This window comes from Elgaria multicarinata, chromosome 9, assembly GCF_023053635.1.
Source record: "Elgaria multicarinata webbii isolate HBS135686 ecotype San Diego chromosome 9, rElgMul1.1.pri, whole genome shotgun sequence".
NCBI lineage: Eukaryota > Metazoa > Chordata > Lepidosauria > Squamata > Anguidae > Elgaria > Elgaria multicarinata.
In genome coordinates this window covers 5,949,343-5,973,010 of record NC_086179.1, presented here as the reverse complement: position 1 = coordinate 5,973,010, position 23,668 = coordinate 5,949,343, and the positions used below count along the sequence as shown (strand labels likewise).

At 42.3% G+C, this 23,668-nt stretch overlaps 1 protein-coding gene across 2 annotated transcripts in view; it reads left to right on the top strand.

Moving 5' to 3' along the window:
* EXOC4 (exocyst complex component 4) overlaps positions 1-23,668 on the top strand; it is a 525,908-nt gene that overhangs the window by 62,291 nt on the left and 439,949 nt on the right. For both annotated transcript variants that reach the window (XM_063134612.1, XM_063134611.1), the window contains exon 7: positions 13,020-13,197. In XM_063134612.1, the coding sequence (XP_062990682.1) occupies positions 13,020-13,197 (178 nt within the window). The remainder of the gene's footprint in view (positions 1-13,019; positions 13,198-23,668) is intronic.

Genomic DNA, 23,668 nt, shown 5'->3' with positions numbered 1-23,668 from the left:
TAAGGTTTGTAAGCTGAGAGAGCTTTAGGGCAAGCATTACAGCCTCCAAGAGAAGCAAAGTGATTACTCTTGGAATCAAATGTCAGACGAATGAAGTTAACACCAAGGAGTTCCTGTTTCCCCAGTGGAAGCTAAATTCAATATGTTAATGTTACAAATTCATTAAGTTAAAACTTGAGCAGGGTGAACTTCTGACAAGACTGCTTAAATTTTTAACAAGGTTTTTTTTTTGGGGGGGGGGGGGCGTTGGTTGGCCCTCGTATCTTATGACCTCAAGACTTGGCAAGGGTTTGGTTTTAGCTCATCTCAGCCCCAGCATCCTGCCTAACAGCTCTGGATCTTTTTCAGTCACTGAGCACATTGTCTGTCTGGCTACTGTACTTAAAAACATAAAAATATTATTGCTGCCCAATAAAATGACTAATAAAAAGTGACAGTCCCAAAGGGATCTTATCACCTTGCTGTGCTAAATCCCAGGCAGCTTGTTAGCAGCAAGTATCCGTTCAACTGGAGCAAACTCAGCAGTGCTATTTCAGCAGGGTTGGTGTGTTGCTTTTTTGATACCCCGGGAACCTGTTTGGAAAGCCTCCAAAGAAGGTCTCCATTGTTTTCAGGAGAGGGCTGTGTTTTAAAGAAAACAATTCGCCTTCCTGACTTCTAACCAGGGCTCTTAAGGGATCACATCATTTCCTGTTGCAACGGTATAGTGCCTGCATGGAGACTAATAAGAAAATGCCTTTTGATTGCCGCCCCTGAAAATGCAAGGAGTTACACCAGCCTTCTCCAACCTGGCTCCCTCCAGATGTGCAGGACTGCACTCTATGATTCCCTACTGGCCAGGCTAGCTGGTTATTATAAGAGTTCCAGTCCCAACACCTCTGGGGGGCATCAGACTGGGGAAGGCTAGGTTACACCATCAAAGGGAGGGCTTATGAACCTGAATTTACCATGGGGAATACTGGTTGGCCAGTGGTTTTGAACACCAGCCCCACAAACCTGTTCCTGGCAGTTTGTGCTGATGATTGGGTAGCTCCTACTCTCTCGTTCTTCTGGCAGCAAACCTGCTTGTCTACTCGGTAGTCAGCTCACTCTGGTATGGCTAGGGCTTTTAAAATTAATAATAAAAGATTCCTCCTGTGCTGTTTCATGAGACCCTAGTAGGTGAATGTAGATTTCTGTTTGTCTGATTTGGTCCAGCATCATGAAGTGGTGGAGCATATCTGTTGAGGACTTTTATTTATGGTTTGACTGATCCTACCTGTTCTCTTATTCTATGTTTGGGGCTCCGAAGTCCTATACCAGCAGTTCTGCATTGTTTATGTTATGGTTTTTGGGAAGTCATTTCAGCATTGATTTTCAGACTTCTTCTTAGTAGGTCTTAAAACAATTTTATGAGCCCAGTTTCCCATTTTATTGGCTTGCAATATGAAGGGACAGTAGTTTATAAAGTTCACAGTGTCAAAAATCAATTGCATATCTTTGTTTCTCTATCAGTCTAACTGTTGTTGGGTTTTTACAAATAATGGCGAGGCTTCGCCCAAAGCCACTTGTGAACAGTTCTTGCCCAGTTTAAGTCAGTACTTTCACCTCTGAACGTGTGATGCTACAAAGGAAATACAATGAATGTTTCCTCTCAGCAAGTGTAATTATCCTGCCTGATTTAGTTCAAGGCACCCAGAGTTGCTATTATTATTATTATTATTATTATTATTATTTATATAGCACCATCTATGTACATGATGCTGTACAGAGTAAAACAGTAAATAGCAAGACCCTGCCGCATAGGCTTACATTCTATTAAAATCATAGTAAAGCGATAAGGAGGGAAAGAGAATGCAAACAGGCACTGGGTAGGGTAAACAGGCACAGAGTAGTGTAAAACTAACAGTATAAAGTCCAAACAGCATCAAGTTTTAAAAGCTTTAGGAAAAAGAAAAGTTTTTAGCTGAGCTTTAAAAGCTGCGATTGAACTTGTGGATCTCAGATGTTCTGGAAGAGCGTTCCAGGCGTAAGGGGCAGCGGAAGAAAATGGACGAAGCCGAGCAAGGGAAGTAGAGACCCTTGGGCAGGCGAGAAACATGGCGTCAGAGGAGCGAAGAGCACGAGTGGGGCAATAGTGTGAGATGAGAGAGGAGAGATAGGAAGGAGCTAGACCGTGAAAAGCTTTGAAGGTCAACAGGAGAAGTTTATATTGGATTCTGAAGTGAATTGGAAGCCAGTGAAGAGATTTCAGAAGTGGAGTAACATGGTCAGAGCGGCGAGCCAAGAAGATGATCTTAGCGGCAGAGTGGTGGACAGAAACCAACGGACTGATGTGAGAAGAAGGAAGGCCAGAGAGAAGAAGGTTGCAGTAGTCCAACCGAGAAATAACCAGTGCATGAACAAGCATCTTGGCAGAAGAGACAGACAAAAATGATCGAATCCTGGCAATATTATACAGGAAAAAACGACAGGATTTAGCTACTGCCTCAATATGAGGAATAAAGGAGAGCGAGGAATCAAATATAAAGCCAAGACTACGAACTTCCTTGACCGGAGTAAGCGTAACATCATTGACAGTAAGAGAGAATGGGAGATGAGGAGAAGGTTTAGGAGGAAAAACAAGCAGTTCAGTCTTTGCCATATTAAGTTTCAAGCGACGATGAAGCAGCCAAGCTGAGATATCTGAAAGACATGCCGAGATACGATCGTGAACATCAGGAGAAAGTTCCGGAGATGAGAGATATAATTGTGTATCATCGGCATACAGATGATATTGGAGGCCATGAGATTGAATAAGCTTGCCCAAGGGCAACATGTATAAGGAAAACAACAACGGGCCAAGCACCGAGCCTTGCGGAACCCCTACTGAAAGGGGAAAGGAGGAAGACGAGCTGCCATTAGCCAACACGCTGAAAGAGTGACCCGCTAGATAGGAGGCAAACCAGTTATAGACAGAGCCACAAAGTCCAAGGTCATGAAGGGAATCTAAGAGAAGATCGTGATCAACCGTGTCAAAGGCTGCAGTTAGATCAAGGAGAATAAGAGCGGAATAAAGGCCTTTAGACTTGGCAGTAAGGAGATCATTGGTGATCTTAGTAAGGGCTGTTTCAGTGGAATGCAAAGGACGGAATCCAGATTGAAAAGGATCCAGAGCAGAGTTACTAGAAAGAAAGTCAAGACAACGAGAGTAGACCACACGCTCCAGGATCTTTGAAACAAAAGGCAACAAAGAGACAGGTTGGTAGTTAGACAGAGATAGCCTATCAAGAGTAGGTTTCTTGAGGATGGGAGAGATTGTAGCATGTTTAAAAGCAGAAGGAAATGAACCAGAGGACAGAGAAAAATTAATAATATGAAGCAAGGAAGGGAGGATAGCGGGAATAAGATTTATAAAGACGCGAGAAGGAATCGGATCACGAGAACAAGTGGAAGGCTTCGAAGAGCGCAGTACTGTAGACAGTTCATCAGCTGAAACCGAAGGAAACGCAGAGAAATTTGCAGGAGGAACTGACAGAAGAGGAACAGGAACTGGAAGAGGAGCAGAGCTGGCCAGATCAGAGCGAATAGTTTGGATTTTAGCATTGAAAAAAGAGGCAAAGTTATTAGCAGACAGAGAGGCGGGGAGAGGCATGCACAGCATGTACAGCAAGGCATGTACTGGCAAGGATTTGGCAAGTCGGTTCAGTTCAGTTCAAATCCAGCTCAGTCAAGTCAGGTCAAAGTGGATCCAGTACTTTTTTTCTCTCAAGAGAGAGTTACTTCGTAACAGGAAGTTACCTTACGTGAGTCAGGCCATTGGTCCATCCAACACAGTATTGTCAACACTGACTGGCAATAGCTCTCCATGGTTTCAGAAAGGTTTTTTCCCTGCCCTACATGGAGATGCTGGTGGTTGAACTAGGAACCTTCTGCATAGAAAATGTGCTCTATCATTGAGGTATGGTGCAGAGGTGTGGCTTGGGAATTCACCTGGATCTGGCATTGTTTCTGGATACATAGGGTGGTAAGTAGTGCGTTTACCCAGTTTGGGCTAGTGTATCATCTATAGTCTTTCCAGAAGAAGGCAGACCTTGCCACTGTTACCTGTTTTCTACATCCAAACTGAAGTCCTGCAATGCACTCCACTTGGAGTTGCCTTTGTGAATCTTCTGAAACTTCACCTGCTGCAGGTTGTTGCAGCCAATTTGCTGACAGGAGTCTGATCTACAATTATTTAACACCTTTATTGTACCATTTTTGTTGGCTCCACATGTGTTTCTGAGCCAATGTCAAAGTGCTGGCATTGGTCTTTAAAGTTCTAAATACTTCATGACCAGGATACCTGAAGGACGACCTGCTTCCATATGAGCCAACCGAACTGTGATTTTCAGCCTGTTCCTTCTGTGGTTCCTTGAGGCTCACAGTAGATACTGGAAGATAAGGCAAGAAGAAAACAAGACATTGGATAGCTCCAATTTGGTCCTTCTGGTTGGAATTTTCTCCTACTAGAAGAATAACAGAATATTGTCTCAGCGGGGAACTAAAGCCAACTTGAACCCTCATGTAGGCTGCCAAGACCTGTGGTGTGGTCAGGTCTACCCCTCCTGGAGGAGATGCCTGGATTGCTTTTGAGTTCTCCAGAACTCTTCATCAGGCAAGATGGTAAACAAAGCCAAATAGATGGTCGTGGTGTCTTGATATTCAGGCCTAGGAGTCTGCCTTTGGTTACAGTCTTAAGATGGAAAGTGGGAGGAGACTGCAGACATTCAGATTAGGCACTACCAGGTACAAAGATGGGTTCTGGTTGCTCTGGGAGGTTCTCGAATATTGCTTGGAAGAAGAAGCAACAATAATAATTCATCACCAATTCTAAAAATATAAATTCAGCTGTTACTCAATTATAAACACAATAAAATAATTGAGATGCACAGGAATTTTGTTCTTGTTCACAAATCATGCAAACACATCCCATTTGTAAGCCCAGATGCAAACATGAGCAGGAACAAAAAACTGTCTTTTTTGCTAAGTGTAAGCCGCTCCAAGAGCCTTTTTTGGCTGAGGAGCGGGGTATAAATATGATAAATAAAAATAAAATAAATAAACTTAATTCTTGGGATTTTATTTTTTTTGGCCATTTATTGAACTTGCATTTGCTTTCGAAGGTGTATACTCATGCATGTTGTGCACTGGGGCAGATCGCCCAATTTTTGATCGTGAAAAATGTGGATTTTCGATTGGGAAAAATTGTGCCCTTGTGAAAATGTTTTCCTGTTCGAAAAATGCACATTTTTCCTGATTGAAACAAAAAGATGCTCACATTTGGGAACTCAAAAGAGGCAAAACAAGCTTCGAGGAAGAATTCAGAAAACCTCAACGAAGTTGAACATTGCATGTTTGCGCATCCCTAAATAATAATTCATGATAATACACTTTTGTTAATGACAAGCATAAAAGCAATCAATCATCCTTATCCATATGATTAATTTTGACTTGCCAGACATATTTCAACCATATGGTCTCCTTTGTTGCCTCATATTTACTTAGGGGAAAATTGTATAGCTTTAAGCTGAAGCAAAGAGCCGGAGTGGAAGAAGGTTCAAGGCCCAGGAATAACTTTGATGGATGGGCATAGCAGAATGCATCAGAAGAAGATGGATAAAAGAAAGATGCTAAGGAGCCTGGCCTGGATGTGTCATAAGTGTAAATGTAAATTGTTTCAGAGCATAATCTTCCTACTTCTATATGAAGCTAATGATCTTTTGTAAACTGTCATGGAAGAGTTTTGCCCTGAAAAGCAGCACATAAGTACTTCCAATAACTAAATACTTTGTGATTAAAAAGGAATGAGACAAATTCTTGGTGGATAAGGCTATCAATGGCTAGTCGTCCTCATTGCTATGTGCTGCCCTCCAGTATCGGAGGCAGTATGCCTATATACACCAGTTGCTGCAGATCATGGGCGGGAGGGTGCTGTTGCACCAAGTCCTGCTTGTGAGTTCCTGGTTGACGGTTGGCCACTGTGTGAACCGAACACTGGACTAGATGGACCTTTGGTCTGATTCAACATGGCCCTTCTTATGTTCTTATAATTGCAGTTTATGTAGACAACTTCAGAGTCTTCCTTAGGCCCAGTTAAGCATTCTTGAGTCCCGTTCCATCCCCCACCCTGACATTCAGAATGTGCTTAACTTCCTTATAAAAAAAAAAATCAATGGAAAATTAAGCATGTGCTGAAATCTCTCTTATTGAAACCAGTGGAACTTAATGCATAACTTTGTGCCCTGCATGTCTTTAAACATACTATTAAGACAAAAATTCTTTTATTGCAAAATGCTCTTACAAAAAAGGCTGAAGATCTTGTGTTCGAAATTCTGTTCCTGGAACTTAAGGAAAGTAATAAACACATACAGTGACAATTAAATGTTATACAGGAAAATAAAAAATATAAAATATTTCTCAGTACTAAAAAGATCTAGTTTGCAATATTAATTTTAAAGCAGTTTTTGTAATGTCGGTATTGTATGTTCAGTTGCAGGATGTAAATACAGACATGTGAGGGAACATCTGCGGAGTATTATACATGATTTCAGCTGCACTGTTAACAGATCTGGGGTATAAAGCTAAAAAAAAAAAATGCAATGTGAAGCAGTCCTCACAATGGTCTAGGTTATGCAGTTGGTTGCATCCAGAAAGACAGGATGAAGTCATAAGTGTGTGTAGACTGAAGGGGTTGGAGATGAATTGGATACGCATCTCCTGTGCCCTGTAAATCACTATATAGATGGACCTGAGTTCACTCCATGGCATCCTTTTAAAACTGTAGATCAGTTCCAGTCTGTGCTCAAATGCTAACCATCATTCAGGTACATTGATCAAACCCTTTGCAACTTTTTGTTACTTAGTCAATTTGAGTTCCATGCCCTTTCCAGCTCATGCTGAGGAAGGTTAGCCTGGTCCAGAAAAGCATGTTGACGATTGCAAAGTGCGTGAATCACCATTGGTGACCTTGTTCGGGTATCAGCAGTCATGTTGCATCAAGTTATGCCCATTTATTGCCCAAACATGTGGAGCAGCCTCAGGGCGGGTGTCACTTTCTGTCGACATATTTACTGTGTTTTTGTGGCAATGCTATGAACTTGGACTGTCAAACTGCCCAAGTGGACCTTTGTCAGTGTAGATGGATGCTCTATGGAGGTCACTTGTCCTTAAAAGAAACAAAACAAGTGTCATCATTCAGGCACAAGAGAGAGAGAAATATTCCTTTTTGCAGCAGTCTTTGGTTCCTTTGGTTTTGGGTCATCTTGTCTCCAAATTTTAGGAAAGTTCCAGAAAAAAAAAAACCAGCTGCAGGGATGCTAAGAGGATTTAGGGGTGCTTCACTGTGAAGAGTATGAAGAGATAAAGGGAGCATTTTTAGATTGACAGAGAAGGAGGATATTTAATCAAGAGTAATTACTGTAATAGAGTGTCACTTGAGAACTGCTATTCAACTCATCCCGTAGCAGGATGAGAAAATTGTGCCCGAGAAAATAGGCACAATATGATATATTTAAATAACTTGGGGGTGGGCATTAGTGGTGGAGACTTTCAGCCATGTGTTTGGAGAGTTATTTCTAATGGGTATGTGAAGTCTAGCTGCGCCCCTTCATAGAATAGTAGAGTTGGAAGGGGCCTATAGAATCATAGAATCATAGAATAGCAGAGTTGGAAGGGGCCTACAAGGCCATCGAGTCCAACCCCCTGCTCAATGCAGGAATCCACCCTAAAGCATCCCCGACAGATGGTTGTCCAGCTGCCTCTTGAATGCCTCTAGTGTGGGAGAGTCCACAACCTCCCTAGGTAACTGATTCCATTGTCGTACTGCTCTAACAGTCAGGAAGTTTTTCCTGATGTCCAGCTGGAATCTGGCTTCCTTTAACTTGAGTCCATTATTCCTTGTCCTGCACTCTGGGAGGATCGAGAAGAGATCCTGGCCCTCCTCTGTGTGACAACCTTTTAAGTATTTGAAGAGTGCTCTCATGTCTCCCCTCAATCTTCTCTTCTCCAGGCTAAACATGCCCAGTTCTTTCAGTCTCTCTTCATAGGGCTTTGTCTCCAGACCCCTGATCATCCTGGTTGCCCTCCTCTGAACACAAACATAAGGCCATCGAGTCCAACTTCACTTAACTCTCCATCCTCTTCTTCTTCTTCTTCTTCTTCTTCTTCTTCTTCTTCTTCTTATTATTATTATTATTATTATTATTATTATTTATTTATATAGCACCATCAATGTACATGGTGCTTCTTCCTGACAACACAAAATTCTTCCTGTTTTTAGACACAATTTGAGGGTTTCCCCCAAACCTAACCCTGGAAGGCCAGATTCTGGCCAGCAGAGGGCTGGATTTGGCCCCCTGTGTTGAGGTTCTGCACATGTGTGCTTTGCGATGGGATGTTGGATTTGGATATAGGGAACCAGGGTTGGAAACTGTGTTGAAATACCTGCTCATCCAAGAAATCCAGCGTGTGGCATTGAGTCTCTCTCCTTGCCCTCACTCACATGCACATGCGCACCACCTCCCCTTTACTAGTGACCTGCCTGGGGCCACCCACCTCTCTGGGATATCTGGATCGCCAAGATCCCAATCCCAACCTTCTATTTCACTGGAATCCTTGGGTTCTGTAGTCTCTCATTGTTTATATTTCCATCTTTATCTATTAAAAAATCCAAAAAGATATGATTAGTGACAGATCTCATAGAGTCTGTAGCTCTGAGGATGAATGAGATTGCTAAGCTCTAATATTGTACTAATAAATAACTTCAAGAATAAAAAGAACAATAAAAAGAAAATAGCAGTTCAGAGCTCCGGGACTTAGGGTAATAAACGGCTGACCTTCCCAAATGGCACAAGCACCATTACGATATCTAAGGGAATCTGCCTGTTTCTTGCGAAAGATTCCAAGACCACCCAGCCAATCTGCACTGGCAGGGTAGTGCTTGGCATGAATACAGCTCTTGTAGGCCTTGGAATGTAAAACCAGACTCTTCCCATTCCTCCGAAACAGCCATCTGTGTGGCCAAGGTTTATGTTGCCTTCTCTGACAACACAGGCTGTGGCATGGGCAGCTGACTTACTTGCAAATGTAATAAAGGCCCTAATGTGACATCAAGGGGCTACTGCAGGCAGAAGATGAATGGAAATAGCTGATGGAAATAGCAATCAGGATGATTAGGGATCTGGAAACAAAGCCCTATGAAGAGAGGCTGAAACAACTGGGTCTGTTGCTTTGCTCCCAGAAATGCTGTGCTATTATAATCCCCTCTCTGGCCTCGGCACGGGGCTCAATGGGATGGGGCGGGGGGGAGGTATCTATGGACAGACAAGCTGGATGCAGACACGCTGGAGCGTGTTCAGAGGAGGGCAACCAGGATGATCAGGGGTCTGGAAACAAAGCCCTATGAAGAGAGACTGAAAGAACTGGGCATGTTGAGCCTGGAGAAGAGAAGACGGAGGGGAGACATGACAGCACTCTTCAAATACTTAAAAGGTTGTCACACAGAGGAGGGCCAGGATCTCTTCTCGATCCTCCCAGAGTGCAAGACACGGAATAACGGGCTCAAGTTAAAGGAAGCCAGATTCCAGCTGGACATCAGGAAAAACTTCCTGACTGTTAGAGCAGTATGACAATGGAATCAGTTACCTAGGGAGGTTGTGGACTCTCCCACACTAGAGGCCTTCAAGAGGCAGCTGGACAAGCATCTGTCAGGGATGCTTTAGGGTGGATTCCTGCATTGAGCAGGGGGTTGGACTCAATGGCCTTGTAGGCCCCTTCCAACTCTGCTATTCTATGATTCTATGATTTAATTGCCTTTTGGAATTCAGCTGGCCGAAAGGACGAGTGAAAAGGGCAAGTTCACAGAGCAGACAGAGAGGGAGGCAGGTAGCACAGGCCTACTCTGCTGGTAAGCCTATGCTCATAAAGAGTTTGTGGCTCTCAGGCTTCAGGTGTGCTGAGCAGTTATGATATGGCAGCCACTCCTAGGTTTCTGGTTTGGCTAATAATATGAGCATTGTGTGCTCCATAGCCCAACCCATGGTGGTGAATGTCTGTGTAACATGCTTTCAGAAACCATGTTCTACAAGGTCAGTGTACATTTTGCTACTTAAAGTAAAACGATATCTAGAGCAGCCCTCCAAATCAAAATTATAGTTCCGAAGACTCATTTTGACTTATTGTATCATTGGGGTCAATAGAAGCAAGGCACTCTGTTTATCTATGACGCTTTTGACATCAGTACCTTGAAATATTTACATTTACTCCTCCATGGTGGAGTTCATCTTCATTCCTATACCTAGCTATATACACAATTATCCACAGTAATCCTGAAGTTAAGTTATTCCCTAGTTGTCTGACGTCCCATTGATGTCAAAACTATTCCTGTAAGCTCGCATCTGTCTGTTTAATGAAGAAAACAGCAATAGGCACAGGAAAATTTTCAAAGTAATGGTAAATTTCCAGTGTGGCAAGTTGCTGCCTGACCAAAAAATAGGGTTTTGCATGGTACATTAATTACAATAATTGAGCTCTTAAAAAGGCATAGGGACAGCTAATGAGAGAGACATTTTGATGAGGATATAGCAATAAACACCTGATGTATAATAGTAAAATCTTGGTAATTGGTACAGCTGATGAGCCTTGAGACTTCTGGTCTTGCGTTTTAAGCCCCTTCTCCAAACATTGCAAACAAATAGGGTTTCTTTAATTCTAATGAAAGAACATTATATACTTTTAAATGTTGCCTCTTTCTCATTAAATCTAAAGCATAACATCTATTGTATTTGACTAACTTCTCTTGGCTAAAAATGCTTTTGTGGTTTGCGAACGTTCTTCAGATAGAATGAAACAACATTAAGTTGTATATACAGCCAGCGATATGAAGGCCCAGAAAAATGGTGTGTGTGTGTGTGTGTGTGTGTGTGTGTGTGTGTGTGTGCTTTTCTTATTTTTTTCCCCAGTGGAACAATGGGAAGTTTGGAGGGAAATAAAAAAACAACAACAATTTTTATTTCAGTTTATTGGATTAAACTTCAGACTATATCAATATGCACACAGTTTTAGAAACAACACATAATTATAAACTTCTACTAAAACATAAAAAATCCATATTTAAAATTCAAATCACTAAAAGAACAAATCACACAGGCATTAGAACACCTCTTATGGACTATTTTCTCTTTTAGAGTGATGTGCGAAATGTTTTCTTAAGGCAAGTTTCTAAAATATTGTTAGCACAATGCTAACAATACTTTTTAATAATTATGTACAATAGTCTACTGCAGCCTTCGCCAACGTGTTGACCTCCAGATGTGCTGGAGTGCAATTGACTGGGAATTATTGGAGTTGTAGTCCAACACACCTGGAGGGCAACACGTTGGGGAAGGCTGATCTACCATTTCAGTCAGGTACAATTACCATATACTATAAACATGTATTACTCTCATTTTGCCTGGTTAAGGTTCCTCCATCTTCTGCACCATGTGAAAGAAACTGATCTTTTCTTGGAAAAACATGTAAAAGAGTAGAGAAGCATATTTCAATCCACGCAGACCTTCAGTTCTTGAGGTTCATGGAAATATAAATGAAAATGAATCGGTCTTTCAAAAGACTGAGAAAAAGAGTGTGAGATGGTAGAATTTTCAAGGGTATATAATTATTTGACACTGTGGATTTTATACTTGGCTCACTTCTGGTAAAGAGGTGTTGCAGTGTTTTGTACTGTGTCTTCTGTTTCTGGGTAATGTTGACAACACGGAGAGCCATTGTTAGACTGGAACTTGGGAGATCCTCGTTCTGGTTATTACTCGACCGACGACTGTAAATCTCACTGGGTGACTTTGGGCCAGTCATTGACTCTCAGCTTATCTTCACAGGCTGTTAAGATGATAAAATGGAGAGGAGGTGGATCATGTATGCCACCTTGGGTCCCTTGGAAGAGGAAAAAAGGAGGGATATAAATACAATAATAAATGAATGATTAAATAAATAGAGAGGAATCTATTTCCAAGTTAAGATGGTTTCTATATTCAATTCTTCCCCCATGCCCAATTTTCCAAAAGGGCAAAACCTAAGGTATTACTTTATATCTTGCCTTTCTTCCATGGAATTCAAAGCTGTGCACACAGGTTTCATCCAGGCTCTGTTCGAACTGAGAGCTTCAGCAAGCTTGATGTATCATGTTCTTTCATACAATATTTTCAGTTATGCTTAGGTACCTTAGGGTTGCTGCTTCCTGCTCCATGTCTGACACTGAGTATACGAATAAAACTAAAGCATTTCAGAAATATACCAAAGATGACATTTTACCTACAATGTGTAGCATGTTCATAAGGCAGCCAATTAAGTTTAGATCCCAAAATAAACATTGCATACTTTCAGTTCTTCCCAAAATTTCCAGTTCTGTTTTCTGGCGGCCAGGAGCAGGGTGCTGAAAAAGGTTGAAAACATTCAGCCTCAAAATTCTGGAAATCTTTTACATTTTGACATACAACAGAAACTGGACAGTCTGGTAATATACATTACTTCCTGTTTTCCTTCAGACTGGTTTTGTTAAAAAACACTTAGGACTTCCAGTGGAATATGAGCCAGAAAGGAAGGAACAGGCCACATAAAGGAACCCAGTGCATCCCCCCCCCCCATATTTGTGTGTTTATTTTTCAGATAGTGCTCCGGGAGTTGGAAATGTGTATTTTGTCTCAGAAACTGACTCCATTACAAGTGGCCAGGCTCTTTGATACAGTTGGCATCATTTGGTAGTCAGGGCTTCACAGTTATGGAGTGCATATGTTCAAGCATTACATAGAATACCCAGAGAAAGATGGCACCACTGAATTCTCTTACCTTACGATTCCATTTTTCCTCCTGACTCGGTGGCTCCTTACCTGCTATGTTAGTGGCTAGGTTCATTGCTTGGGGTCCTGGAAGGACTGTTGCAATGCTGCTCTGTTAACTTAGTACCCTTGAAATGAATGCAGAATTAAGTGATGAAACACTTACTTCCTTCTCAAAATGATTTTTAGGTTACTCCTGGAGCTTCTGGAACTTCTCTTTGACAAATTCAATGCTGTCGCTGCTGCTCACGCCGTTGTCCTGGGGCATCTTCAGCAGACTGTTGCTTCTCCCTCCAGTCAGTATGATGGGGACATAAAGTTATATGACATGGCAGACGTGTGGGTGAAGATTCAGGATGTCTTGCAGGTAAGAAAGTCAAAAACACACACAGTTCGCAGTGCTACCTCCCACCCACCCCCTTCTTTCTAACACAAGCTTTGGAAGTCCATGATCTGCCTGTAATTTGGGACATTTGGCTCCTAGTCAGTATTCAAGGTACAGCAGTAGAGGTTTACTGGATTTTAGGTAACAGTGAGTACATAGAGTTTGAGATGCCATGTAAAACAGAGTTCTCATTTTCCCCTCCCAGAAAGATTTAGGAAAACTTGTGCTGCAACGTGATGCCATCTGGTAGTGAATTTTGCTGCCCCCGTTCCTCAGGTTTGGCTGCTGTGGGTTAAGGACAAGGAAATGGGATGTGACTCTCTTTCATGTATCCTAGTGGCACTTTTAATGTGTGGACTGTAATTTAAGATGTGCTAACAAACTACAATAATGCAATATATGTGAAAGATACAAAGATTACAGGAAAAAAATACAATTGTAAAGCCACAGAATGACCTGAATCTCCCAAAAGATTCCTAAGTAACAGGAATCACATACAGTTTATGTGGTGACCTGGTATGGGTGGAATCCTCAGTGTGTCCGGACTGTAGGAGCTGAAGGAGCATTGGACACCATCTTCTGTGTGGACACTTGCTCTCTGCTGCCTCATATGGTGTGACTTGCATTCACCAAACAGTGTAAATGTGCACAATGCAGAATTTATACTTCTGTTCTCAGGTTTTCCAGAGACTGCGTGTGTAAAACTCTCCTTGACAGTACTGTATGGATTTGCATTCAGAGCACGAAATCTTTTGTGTGTCTTTCTGAAACATCATTTAGTATATGGAGGGTTCTGTCTTGTTTGAAACTTACTGAGGCCTCGAGGGTATTAATGCCCTCAGCAGCAGCATCCTTTGCTTTGTACTAATAGAATCTGAAGAGGTAGAGGGGTGTGCTTGCTCAGTTATCGAAAGATGCATCAGCAGATTTCAACCTGGCTGTTCTTGACGTTAGGACTTCCTCTTGTCTCTTATGAGAATGCTAGAGCTTTAAAACACTTGTCTTTCCTGTCATCATGCTTCGGTTATAGCTGCTGGATAGATGCATGCTGAGATCTCCGGCAGAGAATTGATTTTTGGCTCTTTTCCGAAATATTTAATGTGGAGCTGCTCTATGGTTCTGGCCAGTCTCTTTCTTAAATATCACTGCATAGCTGAACCCGGACAACAAAGGGACAAACAACCAAATATCCCAATGGGCGATATCCAGTATTGGTGTCATTGTTCCTTCCATGAACAGCTAGTGAATAGCTCTCAAAATATGAAGTGGGTTTGATAACGGGAGCTTGGACAATTGGATATTGTGAGCTCCCTTCTATATACCACATCCATTTAATTTTTAAGTTGTTGCAGGCTGCTGGCTTATGCATTCATCCAAATCAGCAGGTCAAGCATTTCTTGGCCAACAGCCACTTCTGGCTAGATTTGAGGGTTTGAATGTTCCCTCAAACATAGGGTGGAACTCCCTGTAGAAAGCCTGCATGCTAGGGACAGTCTAAGCTAGATCCTTGTCCCCAAAGGATGGTGCACACAGGCTTACTGCCTCGGGTACTGTGCTACCTCTGGTATCTGAGGCAGGAAGCCTGCGCGCATCAGTTGCTGGGGTACATGGGTGGGAGGGTGCTGTTGCACCATGTCCTGCTTTGTTGGTCCCTGGTCAACAGCTGGTTGTGAACAGAGTGCTGGACTAGATGGACCTTAGGTCTGATCCAGCATGGTGCTTCTTATGATCTTCTGATGTTCATGTACATTCAGGGATGTAGGCCAGCCTCTCCCAACTTGTTGCCCTCCAGATGTTTTGGAGTATAACTCCCACCATTCCTGACCATTGACCATGGCTTGGGCTGATGCCAGTTGAAGTCCAAAACGTTTGTAGGCCACCAGGTTGGGGAAGGCTGACGTTAGGCCATTTAAATTAAGGTTCCATATGGCACTTTTTTTTTTAACCTTTTCAAGGGAAACCGTGGTTAAGACAAACAAAATGAGTCTTTGCCCAGAAGCAGAATCCAGTCTGCACCAAGAAAACGGTCTGTATGTAGGACCGGAAATTCTGGTTAACTCTCTGCCTGTTATTTGACGGTGTCTACCGTATTTCTTCGATTCTAAGACGCCATCGATTCTAAGGCGCACCCCATTTTTAGAGATGTTAATTTGGGGGGGAAAGGGCATCTTAGAATCAAAGAAATACTTCCCTCACCGCCCAGCCAACCTCCTCCCCCCCCTCCACGCTTTCTTCTAATGGTCGTGTCCTTTTCTTTTTTCCCTCTGTGAGAGAAGAAACTGCCGTTTGCGCGGGAAGAAGGGGGGGGCGTTGAAACAAAGAGTAAACTTAACTCTCCAGTCCCGCTCTTTACTTGTCTCTGCACCAGGGGACGACGACACGCGAGTAAGTCCCATGGAAATCGATGGGACTTACGAATAAATTTGCCTAACAAAAAACCAGGCGCTTACCCAACCAGCTCCTCGCTCGCATGGCTCAAGGCTGCTGCAGGAGCTCCCTCTTTTCCTCTTACCGTATTTCTTCGATTCTAAGACGCCATCGATTCTAAGACGCAGTCCATTTTTAGAGCTGTTAATTTAGGGGAAAAAGTGCGTCTTAGAATCGAAGAAATACGATAGTATTGGCAGGAATGGGGGCTCCTTGCCCCCTCCCTATCTCTGCAGGTTCCCTTCTCCCTATTTCTGTAAACCGCCCAGAGAGCCCTGGCTATGGGAGCGGTATATAAGTGCAATAAATAAATAAATAAAATAAAATACCTGCTACATCAGCCTTCCCCCATTTGGAGCCCACCTCCCAGCATAGCCTAGCCAGCATGACAGTTGTAGTTCAACACACCTGGAGAGCGCCAGGTTGGAGAAGCCTGCTTTACTATCTCAATTGTAAGCTCTTCACAGCAGGGACTTGTTGTTTGCTGACGTTACCCTGTAAATAGCCATAAACATTGATACCACATTTCTTCGATTGTAAGATGCCATCGATTGTAAGACGCACACTAATTTCACTACCACCAACAGAAAAAAAAAACCCTAAGACACACCCGCGATTCTAAGACGCACCCCATTTTTAGAGATGTTTATATGGGGGGAAAAGTGCGTCTTCGAATCGAAGAAATAGGGTATTATTGTTCATATAAATGCCTCCTATACAAATCATAGAAATAGAGTTCAGGAGGAAGCATGAAACAAACTCCTGCAAGCTGTCATCACAAGAGCCCAGGAATCAAGAGCATCCTAACGTATGTTACATTTGTGATTGGGAAAATGAGCCTCCGTGTTGCATGGCCCAGTGCTTTTAAAAGCTTGCAGGAAGCACTAGGCTCTAGAGAAATTTAAAAGGCTATACTTTTAATAATTAGCACATTTCTCTCTTTTATTAAAGTAATGCTTCCAGAGTATGACTTGACGTTATTTGACTGATTATTGACTGGTCAATTGACCAAGTTTTTAGTGCCTGCTCAAAAGCTCCCTAGAATTCCTCTGTCATCCTAGCTAGCAATTCAGAATAATAACCCCAAGAATAATAACCCCAACTGCAGAATATTGGTTGTGAATGCTGTCATAGAATCATAGAATAGCAGAGTTGGAAGGGGCCTACAAGGCCATCGAGTCCAACCCCCTGCTCAGTGCAGGAATCCACCCTAAAGCATCCCTGACAGATGGCTGTCCAGCTGCCTCTTGAAGGCCTCTAGTGTGGGAGAGCCCACAACCTCCCTAGGGAACTGATTCCATTATCGTACTGCTCTAACAGTCAGGAAGTTTTTCCTGATGTCCAGCTGGAATCTGGCTTCCTTTAACTTGAGCCCGTTATTCCGTGTCTTGCACTCTGGGAGGATCGAGAAGAGATCCTGGCCCTCCTCTGTGTGACAACCTTTTAAGTATTTGAAGAGTGCTCTCATGTCTCCCCTCCGTCTTCTCTTCTCCAGGCTCAACATGCCCAGTTCTTTCAGTCTCTCTTCATAGGGCTTTGTTTCCAGACCCCTGATCATCCTGGTTGCCCTCCTCTGAACACGCTCCAGCTTGTCTGCGTCCAGCTTGTCTGTCCATAGATACCTCCCCCCCGCCCCATCCCATTGAGCCCCGTGCCGAGGCCAGAGAGGGGATTATAATAGCACAGCATTTCTGGGAGCAAAGCAACTTACTATTTTTTGATGTTTTTCTTATACTGAATTGTTATCAGCTTCATCTTGAGTGCTCATAATTCGAGGATAACCTTAACACTTTTGGAAGAGCGCACCGTGCAGCATAGCTCTGACAGGTGGGATTGGCTTTGTGGGTGTCTGAATCTTTCCTAAACATTGATGTGTTGATGCATTTGTGAGCAGATGGGAGTGGTGGGCAGGAAACGGGTGAAGAAGCAATTGTCAAGATTAGTGCGATCACGCCTACGTGGCATGCCGTGTGCTTTACCTCACGGATGTGTTCCTTCAGCTTAGAGATCGTATGTTTCAAAAGAAAACTCTCAACCTATTAATACCCATCATTTTTTTGAAACCGTTTATTTGGATTTTTAAGTGGTGGGTCTTGGGTAAGGGAAGGAACCTTGGAATATAATCAAATTAAATAAATAACGATGGGTTTAACTGAGTAACAGATGGGGGAAAGAATACGAGGGCGACGGAAAGGGAGACCAAGGTATAGATGGCCGAAGTCTGCTAGGAATGAACAAAACCTTTCAGTTCGCTTCCTCTTTGCACTTTTGTCTTCTTCGTAAATGTGCCTTCCTGCCCCACTTCGTAGGTGTCGTTATTTTAGATTGAAAACATGTAGGGCAGGGCTTGTTTATAAGATTTTAGTTTTATATGGTGCTTAGCTAATGTTGAGGTGCTTTCTGGAGCTGGCACATTGGTGTGCCTCCTTGTTGAGGTTTGGGAAGGTTTGCAATACCCATTTTTAAAGCAAGCATTTGAGAAATCATCTGTTACTTCTTTTTATTGTAGATCTGCCCTTGTTTTTCTTGTTTTGAAATGAGTTTTTATTTTATAGCTGCAGACAGATGGATTTGGGGGCAAGATGTAACCAAAGCTAAACACTTTTAAGTCACATTGATTTCAAGGATCTAATCATATGACACATCTTAGATTTTAAAATGCTTTTGAAAACTCATCTGTTTTCCATAGCTTTTGGTATTTTAGCCTGATTTACTGTTCTCATTGCTATGGTTATTCCCTTATTTCTGTTTTGTGTAACCTCTTCCCCCTTCTTTTATTAGAATGTAAGCCTATGTAGCAGGGTCTTGCTATTTACTGTTTTCCTCTGTACAGCACCATGTACATTGATGGTGCTACATAAATAAATAAATAAATAATAATAATAATATGCTTTAATGTGATTTTACACTGTAAGCCTCTAGGCAGGATATTGCTGTTTTATTTGTATATTCTGTACAGCACCAAGTTCATTGTTGGTGCTATATAAATAAAATAAATAAATAAATAAATAAATAAATAATAGCAGGCGTGGTGCCACAACCGAAAAAGCTCTGCTGCCTGCCTGCCATGCTTCTGTCAGATGCAGTATTTTGTTCTCAGCTGTTGTTCAACCAAGTGCAAGAATATATTTCATAGGAAGTGACTCCCTGGAAGAGAGTCAACTTCACCTGATAGGGCTTTCTCTTGGGATTTACATTGTGACTCGCTGCAGATAATTTACTTTGCTCTGCTTAACACCTCCGCAAGTTCACTTACCTTTATTCTGAGCAAATGTTCTTCCGTGTTTGTGGCAGCCTCCCAGATGGATCTCTGCTTCTGCACCCTCTAGTAACAGAGATATTAGATTTTTCTCTCTGACATTTTAGGCATGTTGCTAATTTAGTTCTTTAATTTAGCAGTTCGTTGAGAGCATAATTACTGCAGTACTAAATATTTGATTGAAAAGAACAATAAGACACCTCCAGTTAAAGATGTAATAGCATGGATAAGCTGTTTCAGGATAATATGATTAATGGAGTTGCAGGCTCTTCTGATACAATTAAGATGCTTCTCTGAAATCCTCACATACCAAGTTGTAGAAAGTGTTGCCATTTCATTGAGGGGTTCTGGGAATAAGGTTTGAATGGAGCACAGATCTAGATTCATGCTAAAACACTCTGGTTCCGTTTCGAGCATTCTAGGGCCTCTCCGTATCACATTATTTTGCTGTGTACCTAAAGTGCTTTAAGCATACAGTGTGGATGTGACCAATACACATATACTTGTCAGTGAACCAGGATTGGCTGCAGCTCTGTGTGGATTGTATACTTGGTAGCAAACCCAGATTTGTTTGGTATAAAATGTGAAATGGCCCTTAACCAAGTCCTTATTTTGTCTTTATTATTTATTTATGCATTTCATTTCTATACCGCTCCATAGCCGAAGCTCTGTGGGTGGTTTACAACAATTCATTAAAATAAGAAATACATTTTTAACAAAGAAAAATTAAAACAATGTAAAAGGCTAAAGACAATTTAAATAAACAGTGTTTGGAGTATTTTACTGTGACATAGAGTCGCATCTGCAAGACCTTGAAGACTTTAGCCTGTATAGTGAAGACAATACACTGTCCGTTGGGTTACATGTTCTGTGGTGTTGTTAGTGGCTTAGAAATGGATTACAGCCCTACGTCAATAGATATCACTACTCCTTCCTCTTTGCAAAGTGGAGAATAGTATCATTTCATCCCTTGTCCTTTCCTTCTCTCCAACTCTCCCCTGACAGTTCATTAAGATCATAGCTTTATATGGAACACGAAAGGCTGGACCAGAAGAGGGTATTGGAGTGGGTTGCTGGCCAGAGAGTGGAGCCAGCTTGGTATCTTATCAAGTCAATATGTCAGGTCCATTGCTCAATAATCTAATACTGGAGTACAACATTGCTCACAAGCAGTGGAAGGTTAGAGAGAAGTGGTTGTGGTGTTAACGAGAGTGCAGTCAGGCAGGGGTTAGTCAGGTGTATGTATTTTAACTTTTTCCAAGAGAGTTCTGATCAAGAGAGGAATTTGGTGGCAACTTCTGATTGGTGACTACATCCACCTGATTCATTGCTTCAGCAAGTCCCTTGGTTTTATTTCACATTCTGCCAGATCAAATGCAATTCCCTGATCCGGCTTAGAGATATAGTTTGTAGGAACCCTCCTTTCTACTACTACTACTACAACAACAACAACAACAATCATAATAATAAAACATAGCAATACCGAATGACAAAAATGTTGTTGAAAAGGAAGAGGAAAAGAGAGAAGAATATACACCACTGGCCATGGAAGTCAAATAATAATAAATTTATTTATTGCTCACCCGCCTCTCCCTCTGGATCGAGGCGGGGAACAACATTAAATACAACGTAATAGATAAAACTAGTTAAAAGAGCATATAAAACCAATACAATACTAAAATAACAATCACAACATCTTAACATTCGTTTAAAATTCATCTGGGTAGGCCAATAATAAGAGTTTGTGTCCCTGTAGTGCCTGACTCGGTAATTTTGGTATTGGGCAGTTACAGCTGTGTGATTAACATGTTTGATGTGCAGGCATCCCGTTGCCTGTGCTATGCACAGGGCCAAGAAAAGCTCTTGCAAAACCACAGGTACGTCCACCACCTGTAGTATCTGGGACTTGTTCAAGGTCACTATGTTTACCTGAAAAGTATTGGAAAGTGGAGATTGCTGGGGTTGGTGTAGGAGTGAGATGAGCTGGCAGGGGTTGCAGTTGGGCTCCACTAATTTTAGAGGGGACTCTGGCTGTCGCTTTTAATATTACTCCTAATATACAGGTCTACAACATTCCAGCAACGTAAATGTATTTCATCCCCATGTTGTATTAAGCTTAAGAGCAATATAATATTGTGACTCATGCTATGGGGGTTCTCTTGATTCAAGAACAGAATAAACTTTATTCCACAGAAATCTGTGGCATTGAAGATTCCTCCAAAATGGAAGTGATCTTCTTCTCTCGATTTAAGAACAGAATAAACTTTATTCTTTAGGCCACAGAAATCTGTGGCATTGAAGATTCCTCCAAAATGGAAGTGATCTTCTTCTCTGTTGCCTTCCACATGGCCTCAAGTGTGCTGCATTGGTGCCCTTGAAATCCTGAATGCTGTGGTCTCATTAACATTATTCTTCCATTTAATTGAGAGGGAAGCTGGTTGATGGTGATTGACAGTTGCTGCAGTTGAGGAATGCAGCAGAAGGCAGGGATGAGAACAAAACAATACCCCTGAGGCCATTCGGCACTTTAAAGTGAGACTTCCAAACTTTTAGCCCTGGCCTCTTTGATATTTTTTGTTTCATTTCTCAAAAGAACACGTTTGCCTCTCTTTAGCATTGCTTTAGCAAACTAACACAGTGATACTTAAAGCAATGACTTCCTTAGATGATGTGACTTTAAGGTGTTCTTTGCAGAAAAGTTAAAATGGGACAAGTTAGACAATGACCTTTAAGAATGGTATAACCTTCCTGAATCTAAGAAATACAAGTTCCCTTTAAAGGAAGATTAAAACAAATCTGGGCTTTCCATTTTTCTTTCTAAAATGTTACTGATTAAGGCTAGAATATGCAGAGTGATTCTTCATTTGGCTCCTCCTTATTACTCCCAAGCTGTTGACTGTGGTGACCTACCAACAGAATTATCTTTGACACACACAGAATTCTGTCCTGTTCCTTGAATCCAGAGCTGGTTGGTCCAAAAGCTTTTTAGGCTAACGTTTTGTCCTGTCACCTGGTGCTCCCAGGTCCTTGTTTTGGGGATCACCTACAAACTATTTCTCTCTCTCTCTCTCAAAAGGATATCCTCTGCCAGCCTGACATTTTGGCTTTGAACAAATGTATATGAGTTTATGGAGACATGCAAAAAGACCTTTCCAAGGAATGAGTTTTGGAGAGGGGTTGTAGCTCTGTGCTGGGGCAGGTGCTTTGCATACAGAAGGACCCACATTCAAACCGTAGCATCTCCAGGGGGAAAGTATCTGGTAGTGGTTGAGGGCGCAAAACACTGCTGGCGATGTTGGAGAGATGATGATGTGACTAATGGAATAATTGTGACCTTTTCCTGTTGCCATAGTTCTTTGACTTCCATGTCCAGTGGTGTATATTTTTCTCTCTTTTCCTCTTCCTTTTCAACAAAATTTTTGTCATTCAGTATTGCTATGTCGATGAGGTATATGTGTTTTTCTTTTTTGTCTATGACCGTTATGTCTGGTCAGTTTCAAGGTATTGTTTTGACAGTATGAATTGTTCTGTCCCAGTATATTTTATGATCTGCATTTTCCAAGATGGTTTCGGGTGGGTATGTATAGTATGGTGTAGGTTGTTTGATAAGGTTGAATTTGATGCCCAGTTGTTGGTGAATTATTTTTGCAGCTGTATTGTGTTTCTCCAGATAGTTGTTGTTGATGATGATTTGTAGCCTGCGTTTTTCTCAATACTGGGACTCAAGACAATTTTACAGTTAACATACACAATTAAAACATATAAATAGAAATATACAACAGTTAAAAAATTAATTAAACCTGTTGTACTATTAAAGCAAAAATAATTAAAACAACAACACCTAAGCAGAGGCCCAGACTATTCCCCAAAGGCCTGCTGGAACAAAAACGTTTTTGCTTATCTTTGGAAGTATAGCAAGGAGGGAGCCAGTCTAACTTCCCTGGAAAGGGCGTTCCAGAGCCCTGGAGCAGCCACTGAGAAGGCCCTTTCCCGCGTTCCTACCAGGCATGCCCGTGATGGTGGTGAGACCGAGAGAAGGGCTTCCCCTGAAGATCTCAGAGCACGGGCAGGCTTGTAAGGGAGAATATGGCGGGGGTGGACGGTACATCAACAGAATCCCTATTCTGTCCCGGGCACTGACCTTCAGGTACACACACTCAAACCTAGCAGACTGTGGGATAGGGCACCTCATCAGGGGGATGGAATCCTGATGGACCTCCCTGCCCCCCAGACCTTGCCTGCTGCTGGACAGAGGACCTTGGTGGGCAATGCTGAGAGAGATTTTCCCCCATCCCCAGCTTCGTCCAACTAGGTCCCTGTGATACAGGCCAACTTGCTGTGCTCATCCAGGATCAAGACCTGGATAGCTGTTGTTTTACCATTCACTGACCTGGCATTCACCATCAGCAATTTCAACCCAGGGAGCTGAAATTGCTGTTGCCAGGGCCATCCAGGTTATTTGAGTTGGGAGACAGTTTGGGGACAGCCAGATGTTGCCACTTGGAGCAGACCAGCCTTCCCCAGCTGGGTGCTGGCTGGGAATAATGGGAGTTGTAGTGCAACTCCCATTTGGAGGATGCCCAGTTGGAGAAGACTAGAGTAGACAACACCAGAATAGATGGATTCATGGTCTGACTTGGTACAACATTATGTCATAATTTTCAAATGGCCTTATGCGAACTCTCAATTCAGCTGGCTTTAGGAATGATTTTCAGAAGCCTGTCCAGATGAGACTCTCACCCTTACCTTAGACTGAATCTCCAGTTG